Source organism: Callionymus lyra, chromosome 11, assembly GCF_982586985.1.
Source record: "Callionymus lyra chromosome 11, fCalLyr1.hap1.1, whole genome shotgun sequence".
In the NCBI taxonomy this organism is placed as follows: domain Eukaryota; kingdom Metazoa; phylum Chordata; class Actinopteri; order Syngnathiformes; family Callionymidae; genus Callionymus; species Callionymus lyra.
Window position 1 is genome coordinate 24,800,052 of NC_141828.1, and position 14,065 is coordinate 24,814,116.

At 40.3% G+C, this 14,065-nt stretch overlaps 1 protein-coding gene across 7 annotated transcripts in view; it reads right to left on the reverse strand.

Annotated features, from left to right (window-relative positions):
* The window catches only part of slit1a (slit homolog 1a (Drosophila)), a 93,357-nt gene extending 80,890 nt beyond the window's left edge, over positions 1-12,467 (reverse strand). For all 7 annotated transcript variants that reach the window (XM_087801969.1, XM_087801967.1, XM_087801963.1 and 4 more), the window contains exons 1-3: positions 12,002-12,467; positions 4,216-4,287; positions 1,924-1,995 (exon numbers count right to left, since the gene is read on the reverse strand). In XM_087801969.1, coding sequence (XP_087658095.1) covers positions 1,924-1,995; positions 4,216-4,287; positions 12,002-12,204 — 347 coding nt within the window. In that variant the 5' untranslated portion in view covers positions 12,205-12,467. The remainder of the gene's footprint in view (positions 1-1,923; positions 1,996-4,215; positions 4,288-12,001) is intronic.
* Positions 12,468-14,065: the final 1,598 nt, after the last annotated feature.

Below are 14,065 nucleotides of genomic sequence, written 5' to 3' on the forward strand. Positions count from 1 at the left end.
GGAGCCATTAATGAACTCTAAGTGTCAAATCTTAAAAGATTTATTTTTGGAGACAATTTAAATAAGACTTTATAAGAGGAAAAAAAACGGGTCCCAGACAATCCCGATGAGCAACAGTGGTGATGAAAAACTTCCACACTTAGAGGTTATCAATGTATTAAATGTAATTGAAAAAATGATTTTAGTGAGGTTAACAATTATGCATTATAAAATATTGATACAATGATGTATCGCAGAATCTTTTCCATGATCGTGTATTGATATTGACAGCACTGTATCCATAGTCATTTAACTGTTTTTCTATCGCGATCACAGTTTCCAAGTGGTTGTTGTTCATCGGCATAAAAAGAAACAGTACCATTTGAAGCATTTAGCTTTTGTAATAACAAGATGTCAGAACAAGTTTTGCCGTTAAAATATTACAATCTCGTTGGCAGCATTGGCGCTCGCTTTTCCAAATGTTTTAAATTATCTTAATTGAAAATGTTTATTATAATTTATCCATATCAAGTTTGAAAATGAAGTCTTTACATTCATAAACTATCTTCCCATTGATATACATTCTGATTATACTCTTGTTTAGTGCCGTCATTCGTCATATCTGGTCTATCTGGGAGTTGGTTTCTGGAGAGCCAGATCAGTGACGTCACGTTTCTGTAACTCATACACGCCGCAAAAGTAAGAGTCGTCACTGAATATGATTTCGAGGTGCTGTAAAAAGTGATCATGGTAATTGAAAACTATAACAGTAAACTTTCACACTTTGTCAATAGCTTGGTTAGTTCAGATTTTAGTTTTACAGTACGTTAAAATCAAGTTGGGATTACTTTCGAACAAGTTCTGCAATACCTTGAAATCACATTGGCAACAGGTTTGAATAAGTTTTGCAATACACTAAATAAAATTGATCATTTTGTATATTTTTAGAACTCTGTAGATTATTATTTGTGTGTGTTTGTCATAATTTATTAGAAAGTATCTTTATTGTTCTGGTGCAGACGACAGGTTGGTTTTTAGTTTTTTTTAATAATTTAGTTTATTCTGTATGATGCATATAAAAGTATAATTAAAATATGTTTTAATTTGGAACATAACAAGGAGCATAATAAAGATTATTATCCATCATTAACTTAAAGTGATTAGATTAAAGGCGCTTTACAAATAACCTTTACTTACTATTAATGTGTTGATTTTTACATGTAATATATAGGATGAGGGGAAAATGTACTGGAAAAGAGCCCCACCTAAAATATTTTTCACCAGCTGTCACTGGTTTGAACGAGTTTTGCAATACGCTAAATTGAGTTTGCAAAATGTTTGATTAATTTTGTCCGTGCATTTGAACAGGTTTTGCAATACAACACATCTAGTTGGCATTATGTTTATGCGAGAAATCCCTGTCAGAAAAATGTTCACACTGGCACTTCTGAGCTACCATAGCAGCGTAATATCTCAGGATCAATTCCATTTGTAAAAAATAAGGCTAAAGTGGTGAGTTGAACAAACCCAAATGTGTATTTTAGATCTTGTGTTTCATGGGTGAACCACTAAAGATTGGTGTGAAGTCATCTGCTGTGTGGTTCTTCAAGACTGATCTGCTAATGGGCTGGTTAAGGTGTGGTTGACTGGGTTGGTCTGTTTACAACTCTTGGCAGTTTAAGGAGTTCTGGTGGTGTTCCACTGAGGTCTTGGGTGAGGGTGGGGAGACGTCTACATCCCACAAATGAGAGCTAATAAAAAAAATCCCACGCTCAAGACCATGTGACCAGAAGGAAGCGTGCTACACTTCAGCCACCTCTAATGCTAGCTGCCGGCTGTTAGTCACATCATGTCAATCATGGTCGGCCAAATAGTGAGAATTTCATTTGCCGATCAAATTTGGGGATAAACCTTGAATTCTCCTAAATCTTGGGTGGTACTTACAGTCGCTCCAACTCCTTCATGTCGTCAAACGCTCCCCGCTCGATCACGGTGATCTGGTTCTCCATCAGTTGCCTGTTGACCACAGAGAAGGCAGATTTATAAGGTGCCTAGACTTGACCACACTTGCTGAAGTTCAAAAAGGTTAAAGGAGTTTGGTCAGCAGTGTGTACACCAGCACTCGTACACAAATAAACACACACACCCATGGCAGGGCAGCGGTGTGGACTGAGGGCACTCTGTGGATTCTTGGCAAAAAACAAAAAGTAAAGCCAGGATAGGAGCCAGGAAAGATTTTCAAGGTGGCGCAGTAAGTGTGGCTTCTGCTGGGCTCTACTTGGGAGACGAAAAAGTGGCAAAGTTGAACAATTATCACTCTGAAGGGAAAAGGGTTGTGTTTGTTGGACACCAACCTTGGAGTGTTGACAACGATACACAACACACTCAGATGCACGTCCAAACTCGACCTGAGCTTCACTCAGCTTTCTCAACCCTCGGTCCAGGGAACTGACAGATTTTTATTTTTTTACATTATTTATGTTGGATTGATTATTACTGTCTGAAAGGTGTTTTATTTTCAAAAAGTCCAGATTTTCTAGGAGGTAAAACTAGCCTTTGACTTGTGACAGGTCAAGGCGCTAGTTTGGCTGATGTTTGAGTGAAACACAAACACTAGATGGAACCATCTACAAAAACAGTCGAGGAACTGCTGATTCAGCATTATGCTTAGATGCAATTTTTTGTTTACTGTTCTCATCTGAAGGTTGGTTTGTGAATATAATGTGGACATGAAACTGGTCCACGGTGCTTAAAAAGATTGCACTATCCGAGCGAACAGTTTTGGAAGTCACAACAGGAGGTCAGGAGAGAAAGAGCCAACTGGGTTTCATAACATGTAAAAGTCCACTTGGACCGCGGTCGAATCTAAATGCTAATCGCTGCTCACACTCCATAAACATCCAGAGAAAAGTGTGATTGTGTCATGAATTTTAAATGAACAAGTTTGAGGTTTTCAGTCGAGGACTTTAACTAGGGTTTTTTCTTTCCTGTCAACTTCCTCCAGCGATTGTTGGTCCCTGCAGTGTCTGTGTTTCCTCACACTCACACACAAACGGAGACACACAGTGGAGGTGAGTCAGCTGTGTTGATTCAAGGCTGGCAGGATGGACGACAGTTGACTGTGAAGATAAACCGCTGGTCTGTCGAGGTCACGAGGTGTGACAGCAGCAAACAGTTTAAAAGTTCATCAATCATCAATTCTCAACTTGATTGAAGAGGATAACTAGGTCTGTATCTGTGTGCATGTGTTATGTGTGTGTGTGTGTGTGGATATAATGTGTCTATGTGAGTTTGTGTTTGTATGGGTCATGTATCTGTTTAGGTGTGTTATGTGTGTGCCTTGTGTGTGTGTGTGCCTCAGTGTGTGTGTATGTGTGTGTGTGTGTGTGTGTGTGGATATAATGTGACTATGTGAGTTTGTGTTTATATGGTTCATGTATCTGTTTAGGTGTGTTATGTGTGTGCCTTGTGTGTGTGTGTGTGTGGATATAATGTGTCTATGTGAGTTTGTGTTTATATGGTTCATGTATCTGTTTAGGTGTGTTATGTGTGTGCCTTGTGTGTGTGTGTGCCTCAGTGTGTGTGTATGTGTGTGTGTGTGTGTGTGTGTGTGTGTGTGTGTGTGTGTGGATATAATGTGTCTATGTGAGTTTGTGTTTATATGGTTCATGTATCTTTTTAGGTGTGTTATGTGTGTGACTTGTGTGTTTGCCTTGTGTGTCCCTGTACGTGGGTGCCTTAGTGTGAGTTTGTCTCTCTGTTTGTGTGTGTCTCTCTGTGTGTGTGTGTGTGTATATGTTTATCGGTGTGTGTGTCCCTGTATGTGTGGGTCTGTGCGTATATCAGTGTGTGGGTCTGTGTTTTTCTGTGTGTCTACGTGTTTTTGTCTCTGTGTGAGCGTTTGTGTGTGAATGTGTAGTTTTATGTGTTTGTTTATCGCTTTCTCTGTGTGCATTTGTGTGTCTGTGTCTCAATGTGTGTTAAACATGTCCATTTTCAATTATATTAAATCATATATTTAATAAATAATATTATAAATATCAACAGTAACATACTATTTTAATCTAGTGTTTAATAGCACTTGTTTGAGTTTGATCCGATCGTAACCAAGTGTAGGAAGAAGTGAGTGATACTTGAAAGAGAACAAGATAGAAGAAGATGCACTATAAAGACTAAATGTGCTAATAGAAGGACAAACGTGTACTGTGGACACACAATAGTTTGTTGACAACTTACAGTACTCTGAGATACTTCAGTCCAGCGAAGTCACTTTTGGTGATACGTGTGAGGTTGTTTCCATTCAGCTCCCTGTGAGGAAACAAAACAAAAATAAAAGGTCAGTTAATTTTGTAGAGAATCAAGGTTCACTTCACACTTGTATCCAGTTAAAATGCTCCATTTTAAAAGGTGTAATTAACATGTGAGGCACATTCAAGCTGTCGGTTTGTCCTTTTCTTCCAACCATCACCCATCAATACCAACACCCCCCGCCCCCTTCCTCCCACCATGTCATTCTACTGGTGCTGGGGATTAGTGGGAGCCAGCGGAGGGGATTTTGGGAGCGACACAAGGCCAGAAAGCCAAGTGGTGTGGATATAATGGGAGCGGACTCCCCGCTGTGTGGCTGACCACTGCTCTGACAACTCCAGGTTAACTTTAGGACGAGCACGGCGCTCGTAAATCCACAAGTGGAAGAAGAATTCAATGGAGTCTCTTCTAGACTTTCTGGCTTCACCTCAACAGAAAACTTGTTTCTTTCCTCTCTGGTTTAACGACCACTCCAGGGATCACAGCACTATGCAGCACTAGACGAATAGTCATTATAGACAGATGTAGAGTGTGTGTGTGTGTGTGTGTGTGTGTGTGTGTGTGTGTGTGTGTGTGTGTGTGTGTGTGTGTGTGTGTGTGTGTGTGTGTGTGTGTGTGTGTGTACACAGGTGCAATGACAGGCAAGCGACAAGGCCACGGGAAATAAATAACGGACTGGCCTTCATTAGCCTTGGCTCTCCTACATATACACACACATGTGGTGCTCATTACAGGTGCGCACACACACACACACACACACACACACAAAAGTTAGAACAAAATCCGGACTTAATTCAGGACGTTGATGACATCCCATTTGTAACTGGAAGAGACACACTGTGGTCAGGTTAAAGTCATGGCCCGGGGGCCAGAGCTGGCCCGCGGCGTCATGATGTTGTGAGATAAGGAACAGATATTATATAGTTGAACTATTAAGATTAAGATTACAACTGACGTCAAAGTGAAGGAATTTGATGGTAGAAAAAACCCAGAGATAATATTGATAGATCAACATTGAGAATAGTACACTCATACTTGTCACAGACAATCAGGTAAATAAACATTTTGTTTGGCTCACTAGTGATCAGTAATGTGAGCTCCTTGTGTGGTTGATTGACACGTCAGGGTTAAACGGTTATACAAGAGAATCTGTGGTGCATTATAAAGAATAAAACTATATATCAATGAGTGAAGAATCTGACTTTACTAACGCACACATTTCCCTGGTTATATCCAACAAATGCTGCTGCGACCCACGAGAGTGTTTAAATGTCACACACACCATTTCATGATATATCGTGGCATTCCGAGTGACATTTAACAAGTGAACGCTCGCATTATTTACCTTTAAAAAGTCATGAGCGCGTCGCAGTTTAAGACGGCGTGACATATGGAGCGCTCGCTCTGGCAGACTTCAGATAAAATGACCTTCTGCGAGGCGCAGATCTTTAACGTAAAGACACAAACATTTGAAAAACTTTTGGCATTAAATGATAAGAAAATATCAGTAGAGGTTTAGGAAAACATTCGTTGGTGTATGAAAGTTAATCTGTGCCATCAGGGTATAGAATGGTTGAATTTTACATTTCAAATGTTGAAGCTTTAACAACAAAGTTTGTCCAAAAAATGTTGTTTTCTTCATGTATTTATTTTCATTATTTTAATCAATAAATACCAAATTAAATGTTTAATTTATATTATTGGATCAATCAGTCACATGATCCTCTGTGTGTCAAGTTCAAGTAGCTCAGTATTCTTTTGGTTTGTCTGGTGCACATTGTCTTGGCACTGTTATACCAACAATTTTATATTGAATTAATTTAAAAAAAAATTGAATTTAAAACGCTACAAATTAAAAAATATTGAATTAAGACATTTTTATTTCCGACTTCATGTGTAAAAATAAATATTCATTTAGAAATACTCAAAAACTCAATAAAAAAGTTTGAACATTTTAAATGTTAAATTTAACCATTCAATAGTCTAATGGTACATACACACTTTCATATTTGTTGTCTAGTTATTGTTCTTGTGCAATAAAACTTTTTAAAAAAAACGTATCTGCAATCAAAGTAACTTGACAGAATGATTCACATCAAACATGTTTCCCTGTTTCTCTGCTGCTGCAACTCTGGGAAATGATTAGGTTTGACTCCTTATTCCTTCTGAGGGATTTCCACCTCCGACTGCTCCCGCCCGATTCATCTCATCCTATGGAATTTTAAGGATTCCCAAAGCTCACACTTCTTGGAGAGGCATTGGATTTATGACATCACTATCAGATCCCTGGTCGAACGTGCCAAGTGATTGATGCCTGGAGCGCTCGCTCGCACAGCAAACATCAGCCGCTCTCGATAACTCACAGCAGCGCTACGATCCTTGAAAAGTCATTAGGATTATTTGTGCCAGCTGCCGGGCTCACCCGGATGGGGACGACCTGCTTTGAATTGAGCAACGTTACAGGAAATGGAACTCTAGAATTATTAGTGGAGGAAAATACTGTAAATGTCATGATCTTGATGTGTTGAAACTGAGTGTTAATAAATAATGTTATCGCAAACGTGTCAAGTTCACAGTATTTCTTTATATATGAACTTTATATATGAAAGTAGACTTTATAAGAATTTCTGCCCGTTATGTTGTTTTAGACGAGATAAGAGGCAAGAGAGAGTTAGACTAGCATTTGTTTGCTGAAGGTAAAAAAAACAGAAATAAGATGATTTGATGAAAAGATATATAAATCATACATCTAGTTAGAAAAATTTACAATTTTTTACGACTTGTGTGTTGAAGTTTGATAGCCCTGACTAATAAATATTCCAAAACAATGTGTTACAGTTTGGTCAATTTCACTTCAGTTAGCCACTAGTAAGTATAGCATTTAGTTTGAAATCCCCCTCACTTTACATTAGAGTTGACTAAATAAAATCTTAACGTTAAATAAATTATTTATTGTTGGTTAACTCGCCCTTAGTTTGACTCCTATCTTTAGTCTCTGTATGATTGATGTTCCTCATCTTAAACACTGGCATCTTTAAGGTAACCATAGCAACATTTTGTTGAGCAACATACAAATTATTTGGTGGGATGATATTACCAGGGCTCTGACTTTGACACAACAAGAAAAGTTAATTCATTCAAAAATAGCGACTTTTAAAAGTCAGGGTAATACAAATAAAATGTTTTATTATTATTTACATTTATGTTATATTTTTAAATGGCACTGGTGATTATCTTAACAATTTTTTAAACCAATGAAACACATGCATCTTCAAAATAATGAATATTTGATGTATGTATAAGACGTCTATCATAACTCCAATTTGGACTCAATAAAGATGGCATCTCATCAGTAAGTTGAAGTATCAATATAACAAAAAAATATGTTGATAGACGAGGAATTCAGGTGTGAAACCTGCTCCGACTGCTGTGAGCGCCACAGGACCATTTGTCTGAACAGGTTTGTCTTGGCAGGAGAGACGAATGGCAGGTCTGTGGCCATATGTTGTCCAAACACACACAAATAAACGAACAAAAAAAAGAATAAAACGCTAGAGTCTGATAGAAAGCAGGAAGAGTCTTTAAATATCGACAGACTGGACGTTCTTCCTTCACAGAAGCTTTTAGAGAGAAGACACGAGTGGTGTCTAGTAGTAGCTGCCAGACTTAACATATGGCCGTGAAACACGCGATAGAGATGGAAGAAGAGGCGACTGTGAGACAGACTGACGGTGCAGTTAGCTGCTCGAGAGCGACGGCATGGAGCTATATGGCAGCTTTTGAGTGTAGCCATGGAGCCGTGAAGAGTGGAATCTCAGTCCAGGAGATGTCAGCGAGTATATAGAGAGAGAGTGACGGACGACCTTCATCACAACAGAAAGTTTTAACCTAAACAACCCAAACTCAACAGAAATATTTCCATCAACGCTCAGAGTTCGATTTCTGCTCAACGTGAACAAAACAAGCACTTTTTTTTATTGATATGCGGCTTTAGCCTTTAACTGCATGTTTTACGCTTCTGTGCCAAGAGCGCAGCAGACGGTGTCTCTAAATGTTTTCCCGCCTTCAAGGCTGTTTCTGCAGATGTGATTCTGCCCAGTCAGGTCTCAGGAGCAAAATGACTGATAGGAAAGTTCAACACGAGCAGATCTTATGCCTATACAACTCAAACAAACCAAGATAGACATTTTCCCACAGCCTTGAAGTTTTTGTTGGGTTTAGGTCTCGTGAAAGCAGTTTCGACTGAGTCATGAATATTGTTGGGATACGGAGTCTGACGCCACATTCCAGCTTGAAAAAGGGACATTTTTATTGCAAAAATTAAGCCTTTTTTTCAACTTATAAAAGCCTTCAACTTTCCACTATTTTCAAATTAATATATATACTATATATATTTTTTAAATCAACTCTGGTAACAAAAAAAGCCAGAAGCACATTTCAAATGTACCTTAAAAATAAAATGATTATCTTCCACTTAACTCACACTTGTGTATTGAGTATTTATTACCAACAAACATGAAACAAGGAGAATGAATCACAGACAAACACAAACACACACCCAATCACTCAGGCTAAGACTACACACACACAAAAAAAACACAGACGCACACATCAAAACACACTAATACACACAAAGATGCACTAACCCACCCACACACAAAAACAGACACACACAGAAACACACTCACACAGGCCCGTACCCACAGACACATACCGACTCACATTGGCACACACACACAAAAAACATACTCAGTTAAACACACACATCAGAACAGACAGAGACAAAGACACACACACACACACTCAGAGAGTGTGAATGTGTTACAGCCGTGAGCTTTGAAAGCGAAGATGGACTTGTGAGAGTTGAAAGGTGATCTCGGTGGGTTGAACAAATTGAATTTCCTCGCTCTGCTAAGAAGCAGCCACACTTGGACAGACATGCAGAGCGGCCGTGTTCACGCAGGGTTGTCACATGTCTGTGGATCTCTGGCCCGATTTATTCCACACGAGAATGAAGATGAGAAACCAACAATCAAAAGTTGTGACGTCCAGCTCGTGCTGATACGTATTGTTTGAAACCCAGAAATCCAGCCGCTCCTCAGAGAACACAGCTGTGAGCTGCAGGCAGTCGACTGAATCCCTGTCCTGTAATTTCCCTCCACAGAGCATAAACATTCTCTAAATGATCTTCATTCCATTCATCCGGGGCATTATCCCTCCTCTGGTTTCTGGATCTTATCGTATTGTTCATCTCTTCGGCAGCCAAGTTGCTCAACTCTCCCCTGCTCCCTCTGGTAAACTATTCATTAGCAATTACGACCTCAGTCACGGTGCCAGCCACCTCCTGAATTATCCCCCCTTTGTACTCATTCACTCCCCCGATTCTGAACCTCACTCCCTTCTCTTTGTCTTTCACGTCTTGCTCTTCCCACTGTCACACAAGCCGTGTCGGCGGCCGTTGTTCTTGTCAGGCTAAATGATGGATCCGATGGTTTCTACGCCCGCACTGGTGCCACTGGTGCCAAACAACGGCTCGTCTGTGAATACATCAAACCTGGTGGACGCGTTCGTCGCCCCACGTGGAGCGACGCACAAATCATGGTGGGATGTTCACCTGCCGGGGAGCGAGACATCAATACTTGCATTAGGTAATTAGATGAAGGCACACGCCGACTCGCGGCTCCACCCCCTCTCTCCCAAATTAACTCCTTCACAGATGAGACTCCAACCATCTACACCCCGGCCTTCATAGCTAACCCGCTCCTAGACGGATTTGGGGTTTCGGGATGCAGCCGAGATAAGAAAAGATGAATCGGGGAGGAGGATGCGAGGGTGTGAGCTACACATGTAGCTTTTCGTTCTCATTATCGTCTGTGGTCTGAGCGGCGGTGCAGAGGTCAACCTGATCCAAACCCACACTGACAAGTGCAAATGGGATTCTGCTGTCTGCTGCGACACCCTGCAAATAAAAACCACCCCCATAACCAGAGACCACCCCCCATCACTCTGGGGTTTAGCAACTCAAACATGCACGCAATAACACACAGTCTACACAAAGAGAAACACAATAATCTGAACAATCTTATCGTTGACTCTTTACTTTGAAACTCAACATTAAAATGTAAGATTTTTCACTTATATCGAAAGTTTTACTTTGAAGTAAGAAACTTGTATGAAAAAACGGACACATAATACCAAACCAAAATGTATATTCACAAACTGTCCTTAACAGCAAGTATGCATCTGAAAATTGTCTTTTTTTTTCTTGCAGGTTCAAGCCATCTTAATAATCTCTGTTTAAACGTTTTCACCAAACACTACCGTCAAAGTCCTTCAGTTTTACACCTTTTTAAAGTCGCTGTACAATTGTTGATCTTTTCTTAAACACAACATTATAGGTCACCGTATCAAAAAGATCATTAATCTAGAAAACCATGCAGTCTGACTGTGTCCATCTTATTAGTAGTTTTTAAGAAAACCATCCAGACATAAAATGACTTGGCGGGCTGGATTTGGCCCCTGGAACTTGACACTGCAAAGTTGCAAACTCCAAACTCTTGATTGTGTCAAACTCCCTTTCAAAAAGAGTACAAGTCCAAGTATTAATATATGTGAGAAAAAGATTTAACAATGAATAGGAGTTAAAAAATAACAGATGCTAATTTTCCCTTTAATAAATCAAGTCTTGGGCTCAATCGAATAAGCAACTTATTTAATTGTATTTTCCCGTCCCAGTGTCTGAAAGCAGCTTTTTGACTGGTCAGGATACAAACATATGTGTAAGTTCCCGTAAACTAGTACTGAACACATATTTAAAGCACTTACAGGCCACATAACTCCTACAATGTTGCTAATAAATCCTCAAAGCTTTTTTATTGTCGTATATGCAGACGATACAGTCCAGTTCACTTCACATGATCCATCAATGCACAGAACTTTGAATACATAAACGTTGGGGGGCTGGTCTGGGGGAATATTTCTACTTTAAATGGTCATTCATGTAAAAGGAAACCACAAAATGAGCCTCCCTGCTTCTATTTCCAACTTTTATTTTGATGAAAAACATGAAATATTGGTTGAGGCCAGTGAAGGTGCTTATAGAAATTAAACACAGAAAAAGTAAAAGTCTTCTGTGCCCTGACAATCTCTCTCTCCCTCTTCTTCCACCAAGTTCCCATCTTTTATTTACAAGTGATATTCTGGAAGCTGAAATAGAACAATCTATTTCCTTTTGCACTCCTCACTCCTGATTTCACGATGAATATTTCAATGTAAGAAGAGAGATTCCACTGCAGCCGGCGGCTTCCTCTGTCAGTTTTTACAAGACAGTTACATGATAGTTGAAGTTTCACTTCAGCTGCTCACTTGCTTTTCTCCACGAGTGAACAATTTGAGGAGTTGCAGCAAGGGAAGGGAAAACATGCATTTGCTGAATTATATAACAAAAAAATAAACGTTTTAGAATCGAAGTGGCAGCAGGGAGGTGAGTTTTAACAAGCGCTTAAGTACAGACACGTGTCGACGGCAGCACACATCTGCTGGCTCTAATCTTCTATTTATACCTGAGAGAAACACTGATGGACACACATGCGTGGAACCAGCCTATTGTTCTGTCATGTGCAGCACTGCGGAATCACAATTAAAACAGATCCAAACACTGGGGGAGTTTCTCTGTCACCTGCATCTCAGACACACAAAAAGAGATGCTACTCACAGCCTCTCGGTGTTGCGGGGGATATTCCTTGGCATGATTTTCAGACCCAGTCCATGGCAGTCCACTGTGGTGCCACTGCAAGTACACAGTGCCGGGCATGCACTGGCGCTGCCCATGAGCAAGGCAGCCAGCAGTACCACACAGACCGGCTGCCTGGCAAGGATGCTCAGGCCAGACCCAAAACTGTTCTTTTCGACTGGCATTTTGACCGAAAAGATCCTCCAGAAGCAGAATTCCCCGGACAAATTTCAAAGCCCTTGTGGTAGTCCTCTGGATTATTACTTTAAAAATCTAGAAATAAAAAAAATGATCCAGAGCTGTGAGACGAGTCAAATCCTTTTTTTTCTTTCTCTTGTCAAGTTTTGAAATCCAAGACAGATGAAGAGAAATGTGTTTCTGTTCTTGAGAAACTCTTTGTGGACTCTGGTCCGCACACGTCTGGGTCTCTGTCCTCCTCTCAGTCCCACTCAGCTCTGAGAGAGGGAACGCAGAAAGAGCAGAAAAACCCACCTCTCTCTCTCTCTCTCTCTCGCTCTCTCTCTCCCTCTCTCTCTTAGACACACACTAAAAATCTCTCTTACACACAAACACACACACCAGTCATCCATCACAAGGATCTACAAATAGCAGAGCGCCCCCGACTCCACCCCTACCCCTCCTCTCCCTCCTCATAGAACAGACCCCTCAGAACCCTGCCTGAACTTACTTTCATTCACTCATTCTCCCTCTTCTCTCCTCCGTCCACATTCACTCTATTTACAACCCCCCCTCTCAGGTAGCCTCCAGGCCGACCCCCCCTGTGAAGGAGAGACCCACAATGTGTGACACTGCATAACCCCTGCCCGAGGCTGCGAGGGGACGGTCCGTGTGTTAATGCCTACACGCGAGAAAAGAGGATCGGATGAGGCATCAACAAAAAAAAAGAGGGGAGAGTCTTAACATGCAGATCACAGAAGTGTCACCTGAATCATAGCAACCATGTTTTCTCAGATTGATTCCAATGATAGTTACACACATGACCATTACGCCTCTGCTATTGCGATTAATGGGAGAAGCTGGCACCTCCGATGAAGCCGCAACCATGCATTTCCTAGTAGACTCAAAGACTGATGACATAAGCGCTGCTGTTGAGAGGGGAAAATTGAATAATAAGCAGCATCTGTGCAACGGTATTCACTTTAAAGCCTAATAAATACAACTCCAGGACGGTTGACATTAGTTAAAGGAGCGGATGTGCTGTGAACACTGTTGACAATGTAATTGCAGTCTAAAGGAAACTTTTCCCGATCTGGGATTTGCAATTCATCGGATCTCGACTCCGAGAGTCGATGAGCTCAGTTTTTCTACCAGATGACACATAACGCAAGTGAGCGATTGAGGATTTAACCTTGAGGAGCATTGATAAGCAACTTATGAAAATCTTTGTCTCCGAGGTTTCAAAGCATAAAACTATGCAATAGGTTTGAGATGAAAGAATGCAGGGGTCAAACTCACACGATTGTGGAATCAAAGTCATAGGGTAAATAATTAATGTGTATTCACCAAACGTATGAGTCGGATGGCCGGGTTTTGCAGATTTGTTGAGAAGCTCTTACATGCTACGATCTTCTTTGGGATGCTCTTAAGAACGCTGTGAAAGAAGGATCTGTTTCCCAGTCTCTCTTAGCTTAAGAAGATCTTTCATTAATAAGAAACCGTGAGATTGAGTTTACCCACTCTCAAAAGCCTCCTTTTGTCTTTAAGAACAATCTGTTCTTTAGGACGTAAGGATCATTTTCAGAGACTCAATCTATCAAATATATCTTTACGTCACTATACGCAACCAACATATTTCTTCTATAGCATTGTTAGAATACTACTTACTAATATTTTAGACAAAAGTGTCTCCACAAAGTAACAACACACACGGCAATGATTGCTCAAACAGCTAGATTGTTAATCATACAGTTTTTACACACACACACACATATATATATATATATATATATATATAGCATATAAATGTAGGAAGTGACGTCAAGCCCTAATGATGCCATAAAGTGCATCAAATGATCCATTTCATTT